Source organism: Macrobrachium rosenbergii, chromosome 22 (genome assembly GCF_040412425.1).
Source record: "Macrobrachium rosenbergii isolate ZJJX-2024 chromosome 22, ASM4041242v1, whole genome shotgun sequence".
NCBI lineage: Eukaryota > Metazoa > Arthropoda > Malacostraca > Decapoda > Palaemonidae > Macrobrachium > Macrobrachium rosenbergii.
In genome coordinates, this window is record NC_089762.1 from 16,156,313 (window position 1) to 16,182,550 (window position 26,238).

The window sequence follows — 26,238 nt, forward strand, 5'->3', positions numbered from 1 at the left end:
GGAGCTCCCTTTGCAATATCCTTCTGATCTTTGTAATAAAAACCTAATTAGTGAAGTCTTGCATTTCTTTTGAAAACCATTTAATTTACTGTTAACTTAGTAGTCAGACGAGTTTAAATTGTGTTTAAGGCTAGATAGACCAACCCTGGGCTAGGCTCGTAAAAGTGGCAACCTTGCCAGGATCATTGCAATCTTGCATGATGTTGCATGGTTCAACAGTGCAACTTCATCCCTAACCTTGGTAGAATAGCAAATCAGCTTTTGCTGGCTGTCTGAGTATTTACTATCATAAGTAACCTCATATCCCTCTAGAAACTCACTTTGGCACTCGGGGAGAGCAGTACACAGCATAAGTATTCTCATCAAATTCTATTGCAACATAAATACCGTGTCACAGATGTTCATCGCCATATGCTTAAATTCACTCAGAGAGTGAGAGAAAGCATACAACCAGACATGCATGTATTTAGCTGTATTTATCCGTAGTGCATGCTGTTATGAGACTACGTGTCTCTAGTGGCTAGGAATTAGCTAGGCAGTGAAGTGATGGTAAGTAGTAAGTGTTAAAATTCCGAGAAAGTGGAAGGGCAGTGAGCACTCGCTTCTTGGCTCACACAAAGTATATGATTTTATTCGTTCTACTACATCTTTACTTGTTCCAGGTAATCATTGTTACTCTGCATCTTACACACCACAATACAAATACTATTAACGTAAGCACTTGTGAATAAATTTTATGTTAATGAAGAAAGCGAATAGTATTCGCATTCCTTTCAAGACAATGTAAAGGTTGTTCTGGGAGGCAGCCTGCCTCGCTAGTGCAGCACTCACACAGCTGAGTCCGTCCCTTACCCACTGAACTGTCACTCACTAACGTAAATGTTGCTGTCACACATCGTTTAAAATTCAGTCTTAGTGGAAGAAATCGCAAAAATTTTGCATTATTATCATTTATATATCATTACTGGTATTATTTATCTATACCCACACGGAAAGTGTTAAAGTTTTTACGCTGTGTGAGAGCAATATGTTATTCTTTTATGTTATGTAACTTTTAAAACTGGAAATTTATCTTGGGATACAAACCATAAATTTTACCAACTGTCCTGAAAGTCAAACCTCATTAAGCATAAAGCTACTATCAAGGATTCTGTTCTAACTCTAACCTGTGGGTCCATCTTGGTTCTCACTTCATATTACCAAGCCTGTTCTACACTCCAACTATCATACTTTGAATCAGTGCCATTTGTCTGGGACTCACCATTCTAGCCACTCCCATGCAACTACTGTACAGATTAGTACTTATCGGTGTACCTTTCAACTGACACCATGTCTCCCTATGCAGAAGATTATCGAACCTTCCTAACGCTGGGGAGGAGAGGAATCTCAGAGGAGAGTCACTGAGTACCTGGGTAGACGCTCAGGTAGCTAAGGCTCTGGAGGAAAGAGAAGCAGCAAAAAGGGAGCAGGAGGAGAAGGCGGAGAAGCAATGCCAACACAAGTTAAACCTGGCTCGAGAGAAAGCCGCCCTTGCTGAAGCCGAAAAGGAGGGGAAGCAACGCCAACATGAGCTAAACCTAGCTCAGGAGAAAGTCGCTCTACCCGAAGTGGAGAGCAAGCAAGGGAAGAACAGCGTGCCCACGTCCTAGCAATTGAGGGAGCTCACCATGTAAACTCCATGGCTCTTGCCCAACAAAGGGCAGAGAATCCTACTTCTGCTACCCCCTAGTCAACACTGTCGGGCATGAGCAGACTTATCCAGAAATGGTCAAATTATGAACCTGACGCATGGCTGGATCACATGGAGAAAGTTTTTGAGAATTTCACCCCAATGCAATGGAGATAGATTTAGTATTAAACAAGCATATGGGTGGAAAAGGTTTAGTTGCGCTGCATGCTTTGACAGCCACGGAACAAAGAGATTTTACTGTAGTCCAGAGGACTTTCAATAAAGCTTATGAGATAACACAAGACCGTTGGAGACAATGTTGAGGCAACTTACCCAAGGATATAGGTCAACCCTGGGTGGATTGGAATTATCACAAAGGCAGACACTACAAACATTGGCTAGAAGCTCACAATGTCACAACGTTCGACAAGCTCTCTGAGCAAGAGCAATTGGAGAATTTCTTCCACTATGCTCCAGGTAAACTCGCCACATATATATATGAGAAATGCCCAACAACTGTCGCTGAATGCTGTCGGTTAGCACAGTGCAATGGACAAGAAGCTTGTACCTGCTTATCCTACCTCCTCACAAGCCCAACCTAAGAATGGGCTCTCATCTAAAACTTCTGCGTGCGCTTATTGTAAAAAGAGGGCACTTAGAATCCCAGTGTCACTTTAAAAAGGAAACTGCTGCAAAGCAAGCTCCTGATCAACAAAGGCAAGCTCCACAACCTGCACCAGCTCCTAGCAAAGATTTTAATAAGGTCTTTCGCACAGCATGTAAGGTCTATGGGACTTCGCCCTCTGGAAGCATTGCTCTAGAAATACAGCTACTCCTGACATTGCTTTGGCAGTCATAAATTGATCCCTTGGCCCTCCAGCTGAAGGTCCAATATTTGTGGCACCCCTCTCGGTCAAGATACTGGTAATCAAATCTCCCTTATACGGGAAGACAAAGTCCCTTATGGGGGTGTGAGAACAATCGTTGGCCGATTGTCCCCTTTTGCCTCCTTTATTTGTGTTTATTTTTCTTGCTGGCGAGTTGACGTCTGTTGGATGGTGTCAGACTTCATCAGTCAGGTCCAGGGCAGCAGCAAGTCTCGGCAGCAGAGCAGCGGAGAACATTTTTGGACGTGATGGTTGTCATCTTGACTCTGTCATGGGCGTCCAGTGTTGGAGAATTGTTCCTGAGGACTAGATGGTTGTCGTGTCGGCTCTGTCATAGTTGTCTTGCAGTGTTTGTTTTACTGATTATGTTGTTTGATTTTCTATTGGTTTGCTGATGTATTAATTGTGCTGCCTATTTTTTTGTATGTTGCTGCTTCTGACTTGTTTATGGGTTTATGTAAAATTTAATTACATAAATTTTACTTGCTGCCTCTGTTATTTGTTTATTTTTGATCATTTTAAGTTTTTTTCTCTCCTGGCTCACTGGTAAATCTTGTAAATAATAAATTAATATTAAGGTAACTTCTTGGTTTTGTTCTGCTCCTTTCTCCTTTGTTTGTCACCTTTCGTCAATCATTTCGTACAGCCCAATTGCTTGATTTTGTTTAGAACCTGCTGGTCTCAGAAAGACAAGATCGTTACAGGGGGTAAGTTGAAAACCACAATCTTATCACGATAGCAAGTATCAACAATGTAAAACTGATTATTCCAACAGTTCGTCTGAGGGTCACTAGGTCTCACAGAACTTGCATCTGCACTCTTGCAGTTGCAAAACATATTCCTGGAGGAAATGATCTCCTAGGACAGGATTCCCTGTCTCCATCAATTCCAAGACATTGGAGAGGCCCTGACCTCTCACAATCTCGAGCAGGCTTAGTTAATCTACATCAGCCTGCCCCAAAAACACTGTCAGTGCCACATGAGTGCCATGAGCACTCGTGTGGAGCCCTAACCAAACCCAGTTCCCATGCCTGGCCCCGCCTTAGTGCCAGTGCCAGAGCACACACCATATCTCATTTTAGGAGAGCCAAAATTTGACTCAAATTCCCACATGAATGCCCTGAGCAGTTCCATGCTTCATCTGCCCTGGATGTCGAGCCAACCTCAATTGTAAGTCTTACTCCTGGCCCTGCCAAAGTGACAATGCCAGAGTCAAATCCAGCTTTAATTCCTGCACCTGGCCCTGCCTTAGTGACAGTGCCAGAGCAGCACATAGTTCTCCCTTCAGGAGATCCCAGTCCGGCCCCCGCCTCTCTTCACCTGGCCTGGCCCTGCTACCGGTGCCAGAAAGAGAGCCACCCCAAAATTTACTAGGGTCTATTCCGGACTCTCATGACCTTGGCAGAAGCTTGCCCCCAGTGCGGCCTTGCAACTTGTGCCTGAGTTGGCCATCATAAACTGTGAGCCACGCACACACACACAAAAACTTCTTCATCTATGTCCCAGGCCTCAGAAAATAATGTCTGATGGAAAACTCAGCCATATCTCAGCTCGCCGCAGAAATCAAAGAAATGTGCCGGCAGATAGTAGAAATTATTAGCACTGTCAGTGCTTCAGCTATCGCAGCAGCAGGAGTAAATAGCACCCCAGTACCTCCCTCGGATTTGGCTTCACAGATTCCTCCTGCAAACTTAAATCCTCAGTCTGAAAGAGGGCTCAAGACAAAAAACAAAAGGCGTAGAAGCTCCAAGTAGCCAAGAGCCTTGAACTCTCCTGGCACTTGTACCTATATGGCATAGCGCCACCTTCATTTGAGTAATTTGGTACCCATACCAGAGTCGGATGCCATGTCACTCCTTTATTCTCCATGTAAATTGTAAGTTATTCTCTTCTTGTAATTTTGTAATGTTTTCCTAATTTTGAAAGTTAATCTTTGTTAATCTCACTTTACATCTTATAATGGCAAACATTTACTTGCACCATACTCTGCCCAATGCAGAGTGACATAAGCTAGATACACTGGCCCTATAAGTCATTGACTTTTCCCTTTCATGCAATTGCTTGCATGATTAATCTGCAACCCTTGCACTAGGGAAAAATTGTTTGTATTTAAAATTACCCAAATTTGTAGTGAAATAATTACCTTTTAACCTCAACTTATGCTGTGTATATACTTGTAGAACAGCACACCACGCTAACTAGATTTACTGGCAGGGTTGTTAAAATTACAGTAGCTGAAAACTGTAATAATAATATAAACAGCCTGCAGGTTAATATATCCGTAAATCGGAACAAGAAAGTTTGTATTTTATGACTCAAAAGTAGCTAGGGATAAAATTTGTCTAGTGAGGATGTTTGAATATACTTGCATATATAATGTTTGTAATATACTACTTAAACTTTAGTAATAACTGCATTTTCATTAAAATTGCTAAGTAGTAAATAAACTCAGTACAGTAAAATGATGCTAATGAGTTAACGTAAGCTTATGCTGTAAGCAGAAATATAATAATCTTAAATTTAAATCTCATTTTTGGGGATTAAAAGGCTGAGAGAGAGAGGAGTTATTTTAAAACATAGAGCTAGACCAACATTCACGTCCGAATAGGGCGTAAAATGACTTCCAATGAATTGTAGCGTGCCATTGCTATTTGCAATAGCATGTGAAGCTCCACTTATTTAAAATTAACATGAAGAATAAAGCATGTAGAGTACAGATGATGAGGCGACTTCACAACCACCCAGAACTGAGGAACAGGGAGTGGTCAAAACACCCCTGACATTAGCACCAGCTAAATCCTTGGCGTATTCACAAGAAACTCTGCCCATCCTCTCTAAGGCTATTATCCCGCCTCTGTCAGCCTTTAATTTCCCGTGGGTACTGTTGTTCATCTCCTTGTCCCAGCACCACTCATGTGGATGCAGCCAAAACATGGGAACTGGCGAGTTAGCAGACAAATTGCCCATACTAGGGACAGAGACTGGAAGGTGGGAACAAAGGCTATATAAGGTCCCGCCAAGGGTCAAGTGAAGAGTTAGTTACAAGCCAGAATCAGAGTAGAGTCCTTGTCGGGTCGGTCTCCAACCACCCTCTCCCTTTTTGACCCAGTCGTGCTAACATAGTCCCACCAAAGTCCCTTGCCTTATTGCACAAAGTCTGGCCTGTGCATCAAGACAACGCATCCTATGGGAAAAGGTACAGCCTGGATTTGGAGTTTGTTACGAAACCCATTCTTCCACTATAATTTTCACTCTTTCTAATATTTCAAGAGTAATCTCTGAAGACTGACATGCCTACATGGCAGACTACCTGTATATTTACTTACCTTTGGAGGTCTCACCATGGTGTGATCTATTTCAGATTAGAACTAATTCTATAGCTAGTCAATTTCACCATTAATGGTAAAATCTTATGATATTGGCACTATTTGTTTTGTGACTAATGTGAAATCAGAGCTAAGGAGCTAGTGAGGAGCTCCCTTTGCAATATCCTTCTGATATTTGTAACAAAACCTAATTAGTGAAGTCTTAAATTTCTTTTGAAAACCATTTAATTTACTGTTAACTTCTTTTTATGAGTTTAACCAAGTAGTCAGATGAGTTTAAATTGTTTAGGGCTAGATAAGACCAACCCTGAGCTAGGCTTGTAAATATATATATATATATATATATATATATATATATATATATATATATATATATATATATATATATATATATATATATATATATATATGTATATATATATATATATATATATATATATATATATATATATATATATATATATATATATATATATATATATATATATATATATATATATATATATATATATATATATATATATGTATGCATGTATGTGTATTTAGCAGAAAAACGCGAAATAAAGAAGAATAATAATCATGAACTTACTGGTGAGGATTGCTGTGACGAAAGTACCCTTCTAATTGTGAAACGGCACGTTCAGTTTTGTATTTTTCATCTTTGAGATCTTGGACTTCTTGTCCTAGACTGTTAAGTTTTTCTTCGAGTTCACCTACTTCTTTGTCGTTCTTTTGCCTGTTTTTGAAAGCCTTCACTGCTCGCTGTCGCTTTTTTTCCATTTCAGGGTCTTCTTGTACATCCAAGAGATATAATTTTGTTTTTTTTGAGAGTCTGGGCTTAGTTCCGGACGGACCAGGACTCTGATCCATCTTTAAAAACGTCGGATGTTCTGCCCGCTGGAGATCTGGAGAATAACTGGATACGCGAGGACTACCCAGTGATACTGAGGCAGAGTAAGCCTCTGTGCAAGGTCTATCCAACTACTTGGGTTGGGTACCCTATATGGAACAGAAAACGAAGAGTTGTTATATATTTCCGTTTGATACGTTCATATCCGCAGGCAACAGATCTCAGCTTTTGACTATCTGCTCTCAAATGTGAGCATTCATCGCCTTGTGAAGATATGTTTTCGTTTGTCGTTTGAATAGGTGAAAGACATTGCTTCCTGTCTTTAAAATTAATCGCCCGTTTTACAGAAAGAAGACGAATAAATGAGGCTTTTAATATCTGCGCCCATATTTTATAATTATGCAGGTGTGCGTATGATATGGTAGATTCTGAAGGATGTGCGAAGCGTAAAGTAATAAGCAATTACAAAATGACTGTTATGACTGTTAGGTTGGAAATGCGAAGCATAAAGTAACTATTCTGTAAGCATTATCTAGTTCAGTTTCCATATTATCAGTTTCGTATTTAAAAGAAAACAGGATGTAGAAGTAGCATGGTTTTGAGGTTGTTATTGACGATTTTATTCCAAAACTCCGTCATTTTTCAACTTAATTACAAATACTTTCGATCTCTTATCACTGTGTTTATTTGTAATTAGCGAACTTTCTGATCACTTGTGTTTTGTTTAGCGTGGGAAGCATGGTTACCAAAGATAGAGGTTCACTGATAGCGGGTAACAATGCTTCCTTCCCTCAGGGCAGCGCTTTAACTTATCTGGAGGAAGAAATATATTGCATATTACTTGATAAGAGTGATGGTAAACGCTTACCGTTTTTTTTATTTTTACATTTTCCTCTCCTGTGAACGTTTAATAAAGGTTCCTTTGTAAGAATGGCAGAAAATTTCTTGTAAAGCACCAAAATATTTACTACATACCGACATATCCACGATCAACACTGAGTTAAACTGGTGACTCTGACATGACCATAACGCCTAAGCGTGTCAGATGCGCACTCTCCTTTTTGTTCTCGTCAGAACAGAGCAAAAGTTATATCCAGAAGTCAAACGTGGAAGAAATTCAGGTAGATGCAAAATGCAAAATTTCTGAAGCCTTGATAAGCCCAAAAGTATGTTTCCCTGAAAACCGTAAAAAGTATTCCGTGACATGGACGAAGAAGGTCATAAACTTTTTTTTTTTTTACAGTAATAATGCATGCAAGTCTAATAACATAACCTGTTATTTCGTAACGCCATCTTGGTAAAGTATGTACAAAAAGATCTAGGTAGCAAATATTAAAAACAAAAATATGGACAACAAGTCATTAACCCGTTGGATAAGAGTGTACAAAAGGTACGGGGTTTTGTCTCATGATATTGCTCGAAATCGTTTATAATTATTTGTTATTTTGTTGCCTGTTTAGAAGACTTTGATCATGTTAATAAATAACAACAGTTTCCTAAGTCATCCTTAATTTTGACAAGTGACGGCTCCTATTTTCTTATATAAAGGGTATCCCACTTTATTCAAACTGAATTAGTCAATGAGATGATGTGTATGAATATTGTAGAAATAAAAAAAATATACAGATGACATAAAGATACGTTATTCGTAATGCAATGTCTTTTCCTTTGCATTTTTTGAATTTTATAATTTTGTTTGATCACACAATAAGGTAACTTTTAAAAGTGAATACTATTATTTTTCATTAATAATTAAAATCCACCGTTTAGAATTTGCTAGACTTTCATATCAACCTTATTCTGTCATATGATAAAAACCAGAAATAATAATAATAATAATAATAATAATAATAATAATAATAATAATAATAATAATAATAATGCAATCTTTAAAAAAAGTTAAAACTAGAATGAAATTATTAAGCTTTTTAAAGCATGTCCCGTTCTTGTCCAAATGAGATGATCTGAACTTTTCTTCACAAGTGAAACAAACTCACTGAATAAGTTGTGAGAGCACTGTGGGTAGTTTTACACTGTTTCACTCGACTGAATCATATATTAAAAATAATCATAATTTATTTGCGCACGATTATCAAAGCAACAACAAATCCTAATTCATTTGCGCATGATTAATGAGGAAAGATTAAGCTTTCTAAAACTACAGTGACAGCCAGTAAAATCCAATGCCGTTTGATTACTGCAACAAAGGGAAATCGTCCGAAATTATACTGTGAAACCATAGGCTGGAATGCCTTTTAAAATCATATTTATTATGAAATAAAAAATGTTTCTCAGTTTCTCTCTCCAGTCCTCTTGCGTACTCGCTTGCAGTATTTTCCAGTGAAGCTCTACGGATAATCATCGTTTTAGCCGGAATCTCCCATTTTTCTCTTGATATGTTTATAACAAACTAGATTCTACTCCAAACGGAAGCCTGTTGCGTCTCTCTTCCTTTCGCTCGCCATCCATTTTATCCCTTGTCATGATATATTTAACTGATATTGAGTTTTGTACACCAATTATCTTACTACAACAGGCAAAGAAAATACTTAATTTTCTAACAAGATATATGCAATAAGTAAACGCGTGATATTCATGCCAGAGTATATGTACTTACAAATATCCTCTATTGCACTAATGACCAAGAAACAGAAAACGTTAATGAGTGAACATAATGTAATTTCTTTTATTTACCACACCTTTAAGCCCAAGAGCTCATGCAATTGTGCTTTTACTGTCGCTATATTTAAGAAAACACGTAAACACAGTCTCGCATTAATGAAACAGTGATACTGCAATGGTCATTATTCTCTTTTGTTTTCTAGATAAGTTTTTAGACATAATTTACTTCTTATTAAAGTTACAGTACTGAATATAAAACTCCAGCGAAACTGCATTACCCACCAGTACAAATTCTTCCTTGTTTGAATATTCTTTTCAGAGGCTTAATAAATTAATTAGAGAATCTACGACCGTTTACTATGCAAGACAGGTTATCGTTTCTTGGTTTGCACTCTTGAATAATGATTTCATATACAGTGAATATGATTTCTTTAGGATAACAACAGAATTACTAATGTCTATGATAATAAATCTATTACAACTCTAGCAGGAATTTTCAGAGTTAAAATAAGCAGTGTCACTTCACAAAATTAGCCGAGACATAAACATAGGACCAGGGTTAAAAACTGTATTCTATATAGCCTAACGGTGAAAATAATTTTGCTTCATTCGGTGCCCTGCTAGTTTGTTACGTCTTTTCTTGATGACCCCTTAGTTTTCTCCTCTTCTAGCTGAATCCTGGATAAAACAGGAACCATTTTCTTCATCAACGCCTCACTAGTGCGGTGTGGTTGACACTGGGTGGCTGGAACTCTTCCTTCAACAAGTGTATGGGTTCTTCCTTTACCTCCGGAATGCCTTTCCTTCCACTCAAAATGAGATGAAGAAGCCCACAAAGCCCTTACTGACATAAACTTCGACATGGACTTTAAGAACCCCACAGTACCTACCTAGAATGACAAAGCTTATTTTACCTTTTGGGTAAACCTGCTGCTTCTTCTGTGACAAGTCAACAACTCATGTGTTTGCATACGATGGCTTCTCTACCCGGTGACTGATCACGACGACTGTAACCGTCAAGCAAGGTCTAACGAATAATGCTTCTTAGATCTTTCTGACGATGGCCTGCCTGGGCAGACTTCATCAAGTGCTACATGTTCTGACGAGAGTATCGGTAGGGTATGAATACAAGTTAAGATCGATCTCTTGAAGAATTTCACACAGATATGAAAGGAAAAGAGACAGACCACGGGTTACTTTCAGTAATGCGTTTGATACAACCTTGGTTTGATGCTAGAAGAGGAGGAGGAGGGTGAGGCCACAACAACGATGATACGTAGGTACTTTCTGAGATTGTATTAATAGGAAATTAACAATTTCACTGTACAGTGACAGTGACAACGTATATATACGTAGGATTAAGTAAAACCCACTATTACAAAAAATGAAATTTATTTAGTTTTCGAAAAAACCATATCCCTTCCTCCTAAGCATACAACTGATTCGAATTCAATCGTTTAAAATTATAATCAGTTATATTCTGAAGAGGAAGGGAGGCAGGCAGTCCTTTCGAAAGATAACTACATTTCGTTTTCGTGCTTATAGGCTTCATTATATATTGTGGACATGGATAACGAGTATTTTGCAGTATATATATATATATATATATATATATATATATATATATATATATATATATATATATGCATAAATAATACATATACATACATGCATAAATAAATATACATTCGTATATATACATACACATATACATATTCAAACCGTATTATGATGAGGGAATGACTGACCGACAATTATCTAGCTCGCGCAGTCAGTCATTAATTAATGGGCCAGTCAACCATTTGCTTACCCGGTTATAAGCAAGAAATTTCTCTAAGAATTATTTTTGATAAAATCATATGAAGAAAAAAAACAGATATTTTATTTGACATGTGAATTTCCAAATGTTAGAATAATTTCGCATTAATCAGGTGACACCAACTTATATGTAATATAAAATTTTACTTTTATTTTGTTATTTTACTGCTTTTTTCGTTAACTGAAAATTTTAATAACTGATTAAAAAATTAGACTTACTATCTCAGCAAAACCTACATCATTTTCCTCTAACCTAAGTTATAAGATTGAACTAATTCCTTGTCATTTATCGAAAAGCTTGATCAGAATGAAATATCCGGATATCATATATCTTAACAGCCTGGGTTCGAGAGCCACCTTTTTACTGATGTATCTGTTTTAAGAACAGAATTCAGCATCTCACCTTTCTTGAGATGTTACTGGTAGCCGTGGCTCTTCCCTTGGGTTAGCAGATCCCTTCTCCTTCGTTATATGATTTCACTAAACCTATCTTTACAAGAAGGCCTACTGAAATGAGACACTGATATAGAAAGCTAGACTTTATTGGCAAAATTAAGGAAAGTGATTCAGCAAAAGTTACTGTCATAAACTGGAGTGATTCACACATAACTAGAGGTGATACTGACTCACAAGCAAGTAGGATAAAGATTCTATGCCAAGCTATACTAGTGATTAACACCCTGGTCATCAGACAAAGTAATAAGGTCATAAAGACCACAACAAAGTCATATCATATGTAAGAGTAAAAACACCACTTCCAAATATTTGTCCCTCCCAGGACAATGTTCGAATTCCTGTAGAAAGAAATATATCATTATATTGAAACCTGCAATGAATGTACACACTGCACATAGATGTTCAAACAGAAAAATGCGTAAGGGAGGAACAACAGGATTTCACTGCAGCACTATACAAAGTCTGGAAAAAATATGTGTTCATGAGTTATAGTACTCACTTTCTATGGTCGTTAGATAAGGTATTTTCACGATGGTGGTCTTTAAACACTCACGAGGCAACACACACACACCACCCACCAAATCCAGTCCTCCCGTGAGCCAATGTTCCTCCTGTCATATACCATGGGGGATCACATATACAGGTATACACACACACACACACATACCTCCCCGGAATCTCAACATTTCCGATGCATTAGTTCAGTGACCAAACGAACACATATTGTTTCCATGCACTTAAAACGTGAACAGACTCTCTGTATCTAACTGAGCAAGCTTCCAATGTCAGCACAAATGCATTCGTCAGATCCCAAACGCATACGTCAGACACCACCGCGTCTACAGCGGAAGCGCCCTGCTAGGTCGTCACAGAGTTCTTTCAAAGGTCACCACGTGACTGTTACATTATATATATATATATACATATATATATATATATATATATATATATATATATATATGAAAAACATTTAGGATGAATATTTTATTTCCTTTTTTTTAGCTAAGCAGTATTCTTGGAGACATTCTGGGCTCACAAAGGCCTAGCGTCAGTATGGCTTTTCACGGAGACGAGGGGACATTGTACCCTGGGTGATGCGCTGGCTATGCCACCGGAAATCGTCAAGTTCCAGCTAGAGTGTTCGTTCGTTCGCTTTCATGGGCGTGTCACACAAGGTGTGAACTTTTCAATTTCAATACAGGTTCAGTGATTCTTAAACTGGGGGGCGCGCCCCCCTAGGGGGGGCGCCAGAAGCTTCCAAGGGGGGCGCAAGCAGAGTTGCCAGATGGTGCCTATTATTTTTTTAATTTGTGATGTTAATTACAAAATTGCTAAAAACGTTATCACTGCTTCCATATATTTTCTAATTATTATCTCAAAACATGACAAAAATTCAAAATATAAGTCAATTTTAATTTCAAATCTTGCTTATGAGTTGCCTTTTATTGTTATGATAAGTATAATAGCATACAAATAGACAACATATTGTTTATAGATTATAGTTGGCAAAAATTTCAGGGGTAGGGGGGCGTGGGATCTATACATAATGCAGAGGGGGCAAGGCAAAAAAGTTTAAGAAACCCTGGGTTAGACATTTCAGGGTTAGATCCCTTTGTGCTCAGATCCACTTACCTGGAAGATTTTGTGACTGCCTGTGAGGTGAGCTGGAACTTTATTTTCAAGAAAACCTGAATGGGTTTAATTAACTTTGTTTAACATGTACTGATTTATTTATTTATTTTTATCTGCTATGTCTCTTTGATTTTATTGATTCTGACTTTATCATGTTTAATTCTGTGCATTTCTTTTGGGGTTGGTAACGTGGGAAAACATCCCATATTTATTTTCCTGTGTGCCTATTTTCAAAAGTTGTGTTTCTCCCTTTGTTTCCTCAGGTGTACTGAATAGAGGCCAAGAAAAATTCCAATTGTCAAAAACCACCTGGCTCTCATAGGAGAAAGATCCGGCTTATTAACAAGATCCAACAATGGCTTATGATCTGTAAGAACCTCAACTTTGTTGCCCAACAATAACATCTTAAAATGAATGTACGTATGCATATGTTTGTGTATTTGTAACAGCCTCAATGATCTCTAATCTTTCGACTTTCTCACAATTTTTTGATAAGCTCTTTACTACAAGGCTTGAATGCAGACAGAAAACAAATAAAGAAGCCTTGCCTCTCATCGCAGAAGTGATACCATGATCCTCACCTTAACCAACTGTACATGGGTTCGAATTCCACTACGGAGGGTAAAGGTTCTTTATTTATTTCCCGTATGCAATCAAGACATGTGATGATAAGCATATTCCCCCCCCCATACAAAAAAAACCCTGAGGAAGTCGAGAAGTTAGGTCACTGAGGCTATTACAAACGCATATGTTTCTAGGGATTTGGGCTCCTATACATTCAATCGAGTCAGTGCTCTGATGCCACACGTATCCTCATCCAGTTTCAGATATTCATATTTATTAAAAGATAAATCAAGAAATGGGTAGTTGGGCATATATATTCTCTTGTAGAAATTTATTTCGTTTTTTAGATCATAATCATCATTGTTTTCGATTAAAATTTAAATAATAAACCTAGACACATGGCATATGTTTTGAAGAACTCTGACAATTTTCCTATCAACTTAAAACAGGTGAAGATTGGCCCATGAAGAAATTAAGGATTATTCTCTTAAACCAATTTTAACAGGCCACCACTTGTTCAATCTTTGGCACATTTAGACCATGTAGATAAATGTTCTTTATGAAATACTAATAAATGTGCATTAGAAAGAAAATCCCCAACTTAAAAGGATTTCACTATAGTTATGTAATATAGGATTTATATGAAGCAAAAAATAATTCCTTAAAGGTATAAATAAATCTGCCTTTAAACATAGCAAAAGAAAAGTAATAAGAAAATGCAAACATATGACGTAAAAAGGAGGTTTCTATAGAAAATTAAAATACATTAGTTTTAAAAATAAAAGGCACATCTCACTGAAATATTATAGGTCTAAGAAATTTCGTATTTTTCTTAGTGTTTTCATATATTTTCAATTACACGTGAAGTTAAATAGCAATATAAAAAAAATCCATCACGAGAAAACTCTAGTACACGTAGACAGTAACACGAATAAAAAATATGACAGCGGCGATTTTAAGAACGGATTTGAGCATTTCCAAAGGAAAAGGACTCTCCTGATAAGGGTAGGATTTAAAGGACGACGAAGCAGTGGCCAGAGTCTCTTCCTAACCTTGTGGCACTATAACAGAGAATGGCCCTCTCGCGATATCATTTTGTCTGTGTTAACTATGTTAACTGTTAAGTTATAATTTTCGAATAGCAAATGATATCAGTGTAAAGGTGTTGGCTTAAAATAGCAACTTTTGGGGAAACAGCCGCGGGAAGTCTCATCACAAAGCGTGATGCTTTTCTGTACGTCTATGCGAGAACTGCTTTGATGAAGCGAATGGACAATGTGCCTGGTTATGCTTCTATAATATGTATGGAGGTACTCTAGACTGAAGGTCGTCTCTGAATAATTACGAAAACTTCATATTCATTAAATGTCGTTGTTTGCGTTTTAATTCTTTTTACTTTTTATAGTTACCCATTGAATTGCTTTTTAATTTAAATAGCCATGAATAACAAAGCTATTAAATGTTAATATCCTGCTTAGCATTTCAGTTATGATTTGAATATTACCAATTTGTTTTCTTCCTTCTTGATTTGGATCAATATAATATCCAAACAAAAACAGATCACTGGAAATGTAAAAAAAAACTTTCAATATACCATTGCTTACTCCATACTTCCCGATATAAACATGGGTCACATTTTTGTCAGAAATAAATGAAGCAAATTTGCGGCAAAGCACATGTAGTTGCAAGCATAATGCCCTTCATTGCAAAATGCACCAATCTAGGCTTATATTTGCATAAAAATAAAAGCACCATAAAAATGGCACAAGGTCAGGAGGAAAGACGACAAGAAACCCTATCTGCACCAAACTATGAACGCTGAAGTATACAAAACAAATGTTTGTCTGTATTTTCCATCCATTATCAAATATTCTGATAATGACACAAAATAAAACTACGCTAAAAATGAAAGGGAAAAGGAATCCTCCCACACTGATGAGATAAATACAGACAGAATATTACGAAGATCAAAAACACAATAAAATGTGACGTATTTTCAATGAAACGAGCCGAGAAATATGGATAAAGGATGTGACCCAATCTACAGAGAACTATGGTCAAATAAGGAAATATGAATACACAAGAACGGCAAATGAGATAAGGGCGTCTGAAGAAAAATGCAATATTATCGTTATGAAAAATGAAGACAAACCATATAGGAAATAACTCTGCAATAAAACTAACCACCGATATATCTTACATACAACCATTCTCTCATTCTGGGTGAGTGGTCTTGAGCTGAAGAATCCAGGACAAAAAAGGAAAACAGACTTTTTCTTGTATGTTTTACCTTCAAGAGTTAAAATATTTAGGTGTTTACATACGAAACGCTTGAATCATAATACTCGTAGCGACTGTCAATTCATGTCCTCGGATTAGCAGACTAGGTAATCTTTTCTCGTCTTTGTTATTGGGGATGATGCAACTGCCAAATCATTTTATATATTACGCATGCATGCTCTTGTCTACACACGCGCTTATGTGCGCACTTGTGTATATATATATGATGCACGTCTACGATTGTGCTGAAAGCTTTGGATTTGTGGTAAAATGCATGCCTTCCAGAATTAATGACTTTTTAGAAGAAAAAGCGAGTGAAAATATAATATTCAATATTAATTAAGAGAAAAGTACATAACGTAATAACTTAGTTGTAAAAGCATAAAATTCGGGTTTTTATGACAACTTTAATGGAATAAGCAATTTCAGTACTACTAAATGTCGATTGTGAAAGAGAAAAGAAACTGAAAGGCTTAATTTTCCAAAAATTCTTCCATTACTAGTGGATTGTATCGTTCGTTGTTTTTGACATTGATGATACCACAATAAAATCTGTGACTGAAGCAATATCTCCTGAACAAATACACGATGAAATGTGCTTACTTATTTGATCATTTCTTAACTGGAAAAAGTATAGCTATGAAAAGAAGCAAGAGGAACAATTTCATAATAAGAAGAAAGAAAAACTTTCATAAAACGTTCCAACTGTTAACAAAGTATTATTCTCAAAATTCTACGGACCACAGAATTGTGTCACCAGTACAATAAAAATTGCTTTTTAAAAATCTATCACAAGGGTCAAACGAAAACCCATTGTTTCACTGATTAATTTTTAATACTGAATTGCTACTGCGTATGCTTACCATTTCGAAATAATGATACAGGGATGGATTTGCAAAAACGAAATATAAAGGAAACTGAATACCGGTATCAGTGGAGTCCCAATCAGATCATGCTTGGCCCCCCCACCGCCCCTACTTCCCGTTGAAATTCCCTTTGTAGCTAAACTTTAACCCTCTGGTGGTCAAAAGCAGAATCATAGTTATAGGTTTTTGACACACATGACACATTTGCTCATAAAATTGTGATCCAACTTAATGTTATCAACTTATGTATGAAGTGACTGAAACTATAGTTACAGTTTTGAATAAGTGCAATGCAGTTTGCTACTGCTGCTTAGAGTTAATTTTCAGGGAGAGGAGATGAAAAGAGGGAATGGGATAAGTTGAAATTTTGAAGAGATTTTGGAGGGTCATAAGTTTTTTGTGTTACTGATGATATGCACTATTTTGACATATTTACATGACAAAGATATTATTCTATAGTTAAAAATTCAAACTTGATAGTAGAAATTAGGCTAGTGTTGAATATAAGGTTGTGAGGAAATTTACATTACGTATTCGATACATTTGCATATAGTAAGAGTTGAAAATTAATTGAAAACTTAGGTCTACAGTTTCAAATACAGGTTTACTAATTACTAATACTATTATTTTCCTTCATTCACATGGATATATACATTCGAGAATAGTATATTTTACTCATTACAGAATTGGTACATTAGTTTTGTGTAATTTTCTTTGGGCCCCCCAAAAAATCTTGGCCCCACCTAGGCCGCCCCCACAGATGGAATGCCAACTACGCCACTGACCGGTATGTGCATATTAAGCATGTAAGTAATTCCGTATTCTGATACACGGGACAATCATCAAGATTTCTATTATCGGTGATTTACTATGATACGATCTGGGTTTTTATGACTGTTTAGTCAACATTCCCGGTGGCCATAAATGATCCTGGAGTCCGCCTACTCAATTAAACAATGACTCGGTTCATTTTCCGAACGTCCACTAAGCCTTGGAAGACCACATACAAGACGGATGTAATTTCTGTCGGGTTGTCTCCGTTGGGTACGCAGAGTCTGTAGGTCCACACCAGGCCTTCAATCCCCCTCGACACCTTACCATCCGTTAGGCAAAAATCCCTTGCAGACACAAAGCCAACTTAATCTTAACCAACCAGTCAACCTCCCATTGTGTATAAATGGCGCGGGATTAACACCATGGTTTCCAACTTACACTTGGTAAATATTCGCTCTGAACGCTTTGTTGCTAGATCTTCTGTTCTCATCGAGGCATTGCCAATTGGGTTCGTTTAGAGTCGAGTAATTCTAAGTAGTCATCTTTATGCAGTACGATAATCTAGTGCATTTTTACCCCACCACCCCCCGTCAAAAAAGAACAATGTAAAAAAGAGTGCAAACCCTACTTTTTCAATTAATGGTATAAAAAGATGTGTATAAATTTAAAAAAAACGACTAATGAAAAATTCTTTAATTACAGATATTACGTCATCTTTCTGGATACAAAGAAGACGCGAAAAGTTGGCCGATAATCGAAATTACGCCAGTTTTGATTATCATTCAATATGGGCAACATATTAAGTTCTTAACTTTTACAGCCACTACTGCATACCTTGGGTAAACTCTGACATCATGGTGTTGTAAGAAGCAAATCAGGTTCCCATTCACGTGCCACTCTCCCTTCTCTCTTCCACTTCCTGAGAAGATTTTTTTAACCTCATCGAGAAAGTGTTTGCTTCAGAATTGTCACGTGCGTCGTTATTCTATCGCAGATAAAGCAGAGCGTTAGTGTCAAGCATTACAAATGCCAGTCAAATCAGACGAATATTAATATTCTTTCATCCTGGATTTGTTTTTAGTTCCCGTTAATGCTGAAGTCCACGCCGATGTGAAAATTCGGTACTGCGATGAAGTATAATTTCAAAAACAGAGATAAGGGAAGTAAAAGAAGGGTGTGCTTAAAAGAAGGCCAGTGAAAATATCTGGCGAACCAATACCAAAGGCCTAGCATTTGCTCGTTCATGCTTCATGCTCTAGCGGTGAACATCATTAAATGTGATATTTCAGTTTACGGTACTAGATATTACTTTGGTATCATAGTTCAGTTATTTTTATATGCACAGAAAACTGTACAAAGAATAACGTACGAATTATAAGAAATCTTGTGATTTGAACAGTTTGTGACCACAGGTCTACGGGAAGCATGGGCTATGCTAATAAAGCATAATTATTTAAAGATCATTGGTTTGGTCGTTTCTATTTGATCTGCATAGGCTGTTTGATACATGCTCCTCTTGAGTGTGCTTGTATTGGTATTGTGAGGTTCAAGAGAAATGTCAAAACAGAGACTGATTCTTTATTATTCTCAACAGGTGTTTATAAGACAAAAAAGCAGACGGGAAGGTAGCGGGCGACCCAAGGGCCCCCGCTGCGCCCATACAAGATTTGTGTTTTCTGACAAGCATAAAAATACGTACAACATTCGTAAATGGCATATAAAAGGTAGATATACATATCGGCAGAAAGGCCGTACCATGGTACATAAGATGAGGTACATAAAGAATCTGAAATAAAGAGGTAAAATACATGATGTGATTAATGTACATCTGAAAGGAGAAACACAAGGAAGGAGAGGCATGATTTGTCGCCCTTACAAATGCTGCCTTCCCCCTCCCCAAGACAATAATTAGAGGAGCAACTATTGGATGAAACAATATTAATCATGGAGGGGCTGCGGCAGTCGGAGTGGGCCCATTTCTGGAGAACTGTGGGCGTGTGGTGGAGTTGACACCTAGGGATGGCTGGGAGCGTTTCCTGGGCCGCCCCAGACCCCGCCTTGGTGGGAAACAGGTACCCTGGGGCACCTGCCTGGTTTGGGGAATGCGGGTTTCAGTGCGATGGTGATCCTGGATGTCAGGCAGGTATTGCAGGGGAACTCTGGGGCACCTGCCTACTTCTTTGCAAACTTTGCTGTCCAACAGGAATGCGGGTTTCAGTCTGTCGATGGTGATCCAATCCTCCCAACCATGGATGTCGAGGAGGAATGCTTTGCTGGCCCACCTAATGACTCTCTGTATTTTTCTGGGGCCCCCTAAAAGGTCAGGACCTGGTTAGAATGCGGAAAAGCCAAGTGGAAAAGTCGGCGGCGTCCATCCTGATGAAGAGAGAGCGTCGCCCATCAAACGGCGCAGGAGTGTAAGTCGGGTGGGCTGTAGGTGATGGTCCTGTCGGTGAAGGTCTTGTGGCAAGGGCATGAACCAGGATCCATTTGGCAAGGGATTTCGAGACACTAATAAAAAGTGAGTTCCCAGCAAGATCAACCTTGGGAGGGGAATCAATGTTAATTAATACCCAAAATAAAAATTAAAACCATAGGTAACGTTTTATGTAACTAAAACTTTGAAGGTCGATTGGCTGATTGGCTAAATGGGGGAACATGGTCAAAGCCATTTGCTTTCAGTGTAATTTTTCCGGTGAGGTTTTAGACCCAGCAGGACCCAGGGCAGCTGTTCCTTCCACCTCTCCTGTCGTTAAAAGTGCAGCGTGCCATGAGAGCTGCTTCCTGATGAAGAGAGCGGTGTGCCCTCTGTAGGTGATGGTCTTGTCGTTCGGTCTTGTGGCAGGGTTGTATGCCTTTGTGCTGTGTAACCGATTGTACCCATCAGGACGTGCCAAGGAGACCCAGAGCCCTGACAGGAAGGCAGGTCCCCTGTCCGCTAGTGATGCTGTCTGGCACTCTGTACCCATCAGGCGTGCCAAGGAGACCCAGAGCCCTGATACAACTGGAGAGGGAGGGCCTCAACTGGAGAGGAGGGCCTCTGCGCATGATGTTGTTGATGCTTCATCTATGGGGGTTGCTTCGAGCCAGAGAGTGGAGTGGTCTATGATTGTCAGGAGGTATCTGGCTCCCCCCGACTGCGGAAGGGACCCAACAACGTTGATGTGGATGTGGCCGAACCACCAACAAGGCTGGGGAAAATCGCCGATCCCGGACTCTGTGTGCTGGGATGTTTTGCTCGTCTGGCATGGGATGCAGCTCCTTGCCCACTGGCGGACGTCCTTGTTGATGCCATGCCAGATGAACTTGTCAGTCATGAGGCATGCTGTCGTAAGCCCCGAAAGATGGGAGAGACCGTGGACTATGTCGAACACTTGTTTTCTCCTCGATGCGGGCACCAGGGGCCGTGGGCGGCCTGTGCTGGTGTCACAGAGGAAAGTTATGTCCGAGTTTGCTAGGGGCACGTCTTCCCATTTGAGAGCCGTCACTACTGTCCTGTAGTCCGCCGTCTCTGGGTCTGCTGCTTGTTCTCTGGCAAGGTCTTCGTAGTCGATACCGAGGTGAAGGGAATTGATCTCTATTCTTGACAGAGCATCAGCCACTGGGTTTTTCTCGCCAGGGATGTAGTTGATGGTGCAACCGAACTCGGAGATGGCGGTCAGGTGCCGCTGTTGCCTTGCAGACCACACATCCCCGTTTTGCAAATGCGTGAACCAAGGGTTTGTGGTCTGTTAGGATTGTGAACTCGGTTCCCTCCAGCAGGCACTTGAAGTGCCTCACAGCCTGGTAGATAGCCAGCAGCTCTCTGTCGAAGGCACTGTAGCGGGCCTCAGCTGGCAAAAACTTGCGGCTGAAGAAGGCCAAGGGCTGGGGCGTGCAGTTCACCAGCTGCTCGAGTACTGCACCGCAGGCGATGTTGCTGGTGTCCATTGTCAACCTGAGGGCAGTGGCGGGGTTGTGGTGAGTAAGGTGGTGGCAGTGGAGAGGGCCCTTTTCGTCTGGATGAATGCCTGCTGCTGCGGAGCTTCCCTCGTTAGTGTTTTTGGTTTCCCCTTCAAGATGGTTTGTGGTTCTGGGAAATTTTCTATAACTTTTACTTTAGAGGCCGTGGGGCGCACTCCTACTGGGGAAATCTCGTGGCCAAGGAAGTCTACTTTTTCTTTCCTGAAAATGCACTTGTCGAACCTGATGACTAATCTGCTGTCCTGCAGGCGTTTTACAACGGCGCGGACGTGGCGAAGGTGTTCCTCTGGGGACCTGGAAAAAATGAGGATGTTGTCGACGTAGCAGATGCAGAAGGGCAGATCTCCCAAGATGGTACCCATCAGGCGCTGGAAAGTGGTGCCTGCGTTCCTGAGACCGAAAGTGGAATAGGAGAATGTGTAGCTCCTGAAGGGCATGATGATGGTGGTCTTTGGGACATCGTCGGGATGCACAGGGACTTGGAAGTACGACTTCAGTAGGTCCATCTTGGAGAAAATTTTGGCTCTGTGGAGGGCACCTATCAGGTCTTGCATGTTAGGGAGGGGGTGGTGGTCTGGTGTTGTTACCAAATTCAGGCGCTGATAGTCCCCACAGGACCTCCATGAACCACTGGATTTCTTTACCACGTGGAGGGGGGACGCCCAAGGGCTTGATGCCTTTTTACAGACGCCCATGCGTTCCATTTCTGCGAAGGCCGGTTTGGCGTCTTGTAACTTCTGGGGGGACAGACGTCGGAACTTGGCATGGGTTGGTGGGCCCATCATGGTGATGTGGTGGAAGATGCCATGCTTTGCTGAAGACCCAGGTGACTGGCGCAGTTCTGGTTCGAACACGTCCGGGAACTCCTGTAGGAGGGATGTGTAGCTGTTGGGGTCGAAGGAGCAGATGGAGGGCATCCTGGGTCTGGTGGAGAGCTGACGGGAATGGCACGTCCCTGTGCTGAGGAGGCGTTGTCTGGCAACGTCAACTTGTAGTCCGTGGTGCCCTAGGAAATCCGCGCCCAGCAGAGGGAACTTAACATCCGCTATAACGAAAGTGGTATCTGCACCCCAGGATTGAGATAACCCAGGTCGTTTTGCCATAGGTGCAGATGGCAGTTCTGTTTGCTGCTATGAGGGGAGTTCTGTTTGCTGCTATGAGGGTGAGTACTGAGTCAATATTTTTTCTAAACCTTCCCTGGATGGCAGGAAAACTGACTGCATTGCCCCTGTATCAACCAGCAACAATCCTGCTGGGCAGGGGAAGTTGGGTTTCGCAGCCACAACTGTTACTTGTGGCCACCTTTGTTCTTTTTTTGTGAAAGAACACGGAGGCCTGCAGGTTCTGGCATTGGTCCCAAACTTTCTATGATAGAAACACCACGCTGGGTTTGGCCATGTCTTGTGCTCTCTGAGTGGCAGTCTTTTCTTATGCTCTCTGTGTGGCGGTCTTTTCTTATAAACAGCGTTGATGTCTCCGTCATCGCCGCCGTCTTCCTCCAACAGGTTGCAGGCTCCCAGGGCGGCGGCGTGTGTCGAGGCCTTGGTGGCCTCATAAAGTTTCTGGGCGTCATCGACTAAGGCATACATGTCCAGGTTCTCCGCGTCCCTTATCTGGCGCTGAACATCCCGCGGGAGGCGCCAAAGGAAAATTGCTTTTGTCAGGTCTATTGTCCTTTTCCTCCCGTTCTTGTCGCGACCTGGGAGGGTTATCAACCCCCGCAGCTGGTTCCAGGCTTTCCTGGGTGATGCATCTCTGAGGGGTTGGGATAACAGGTCGAATGCGCACTGTGCTCTCTCGGATACGGCATGGAGTAGGAATTCAGCAGTTTGTTCTTTAAGTCCTGTATGTGACTTTGTCACATTGCACGTCCAGCCAGGGAGAGATTCTGTTGAATACTTCTTCTGGGAGCACTGTCATGACTGTGTCTGATTTTGTAGCATCGTCTGAGATGTGTGCCATGCGAAAATGCGCGTCTGCGAGCCAGAACCATAATGTGTGCTTTGCCATGAGAACTGGGGAAGTTTGACTGTCTGGCCTCGTTGGTGAGAGAGGCGTACAGACGATGCTTGTGGGTTGGCATTGAGGTTCTGTTTCTGACATCTTTACTTCTCACGCACAAAAGCACGGGAAAATGCGCCGTATTGAGTCCATTAATGGTGCTGATTTGTTCGAGAGGTTGAACTAAGTGCCAAAACGTGCCCTTTTAGGTATGCCGTATTTAGTACGTTAATGGCACGGTTTCCACCAGAGAGGGTTCTATCAGAGGCCTAAACTTTATGCTGTAGTTAGTCCGCTAAAGGCTTTCTGATGGTAGGGTGTGGCCATAGTTAGTCCGTTAATGGCTGGGCAAAAACCGCGCTACCTGTCCCTGACCCGGGGTCACCAGTGTGAGGTTCAAGAGAAATGTCAAAACAGAGACTGATTCTTTATTATTCTCAACAGGTGTTCATAAGACAAAAAGCGGAAGGAAAGGTAGCAGGCAATCCAAGGGCCCCCGCTGCGTCCATACAAGATTTGTGTTTTCTGACAAGCATAAAAATACGTACAACATTCGTTACATGGCATATAAAAGGTAGATATACATATCGCAGAAAGGCCATACAATGATACATAAGATGAGGTGCATAAAGAATCTGAAATAAAGACAGGTAAAATACATGACGTGATTAATGTACATCTGAAAGGAAAAACACAAGGAAGGAGAGGCGCGATTTATCGCCATTACAGTATATTATTGATACAAATTGGCATGTTTATGATTTATTTCAGAAAGGACCAGAGTTCGTTATATTACATAAACATTCAAATATGTTACTGAAGAAATAGTTTAAAATTTATCCCATTGCGCCAACCGTATCGGAAACATTGATTGTCAGTCAACCACATGCTACCCATGTGCATGTGCCACATCTTCACTTGTCGTTGGAACAATGAGTAGAAACCGATTATAGCACTGGTTAGCACTGCAGTTAATTTAACTAATAAATACCAACTTTGAAAATGTTCAGAGGACTCAATCTACAGCTAAACTAAAATGACATTGTACGCATTCATAAGATTTTAGTTTTGCAAAAACAATATACTTACCTTTCTTGTTTTTTGGGAAGCATAAAAAATTATGGCTCTGCCCTGTTTCCTCCTCCAACCATATTGACATCTCTGGTTGTTGCTATTATGATCCAGTGTGGTGGCGGGTTAAGTGCACAATCTTGGTTTATAAGGCATCTGCAGTACTTTCACATTTACTCGACTCATTTGTCCACTGCCTTGTATAGGGTTCATTCAATGATACTGCCCTCAGAGAAGGTCTCCTCCCATAGGCAGTTTGAGAATATTAAGTAAGCAGTCACATTTGAAAACTAGATTCGAGTCTCTACCAATCTATTTTGAATAAAATATAATTCAGCCACTGTAAATCCTAGTGAAAGGCCACCAGATATTCAAAAGATGGGCATTACTTTGTTAAGACATTTTTCACGATAAAAAATATGATATTTGTAGTTATTCACACACACAGGCATATACATTTAGCCATACATATAAAAGTACGCACAGTATACACACGTAAGTACGTACAATATACACACACAAACATTATATATATATATATATTGTTACGTGTGAGGTCTTGGTTGATCATGTATTATTCAATTTACGTAATTTTACGGCCCTGCAAACCAAGATTACACGTAACCTGCCACTTGAAGCCAAAGTTAACCTCAAAGACAGTCGTTAATTAGCCAAAGGTCGCCAGTTAAGGGTTATTAACCTTGACAAAGAATATTTGAGATGAATTTGATTTTAAACGCAAGCGGTTCTTCCAAACATTGGACGCTTGAGGCATACAAAGCATCGAGATTTAACCTGATTTTGCTTACCTAAATCCTAGGTATTTTACTGGAATAACGGGTTGAAGCTAACAATATATAATTAGGCTTAATCTAGACTCCGTAAACACATATACACTAAGTGGTGGCTGAAGGAAGAAAACAAAGAAATGCGAAATACAGAAAAGAGGTTAAAAGAATGGATTCAACAGCACACGACTATACCTTAATGACAAAGCGTTGCGCGCCTTTACAACGGACGTGCTGAAGTTCGGGTGTGTGTTTCTCGTTCCACCATTCACTAATAAAATAATAGACAAAGGCGGGGACAGGGCCCCCTTCTGGACGTCAGCTATTTCTCTCTGTAGTTCCCTGACCGGCCTGGGTCAAAACAGGCCTACAGTCATGCCTTAGGCGTCTATGCCCTGTTAAAACATTCGCCACGAGAGACAGGTAGAAAGGAAAAAGGACTTTAGGACCACCTATTCTTAAAGTTGAATATGGAATTTCTCCTATGGGGTTAAATGCCTAAATGCTACCTATTCCTTTCTCCAACGGATGCTACAGTTTGAACTGAAGACGCTCCTAATGCGGACAATGGCTTTTCCCGTCTTGGTCAGGCTGATATTATTTACAATCAAATGTTACGAGGGCGAACAGCAGTAATATTTATAAAAATATATATATATATATATATATAT

General features: G+C 39.9%; 1 protein-coding gene across 1 annotated transcript in view; it reads right to left on the reverse strand.

Annotated features, from left to right (window-relative positions):
* The window catches only part of LOC136850375 (uncharacterized), a 31,139-nt gene extending 24,308 nt beyond the window's left edge, over positions 1 to 6,831 (reverse strand). Inside the window, exon 1 of the mRNA XM_067123986.1 lies at positions 6,472 to 6,831. Coding sequence (XP_066980087.1) covers positions 6,472 to 6,752 — 281 coding nt within the window. The 5' untranslated portion in view covers positions 6,753 to 6,831. The remainder of the gene's footprint in view (positions 1 to 6,471) is intronic.
* Positions 6,832 to 26,238: the final 19,407 nt, after the last annotated feature.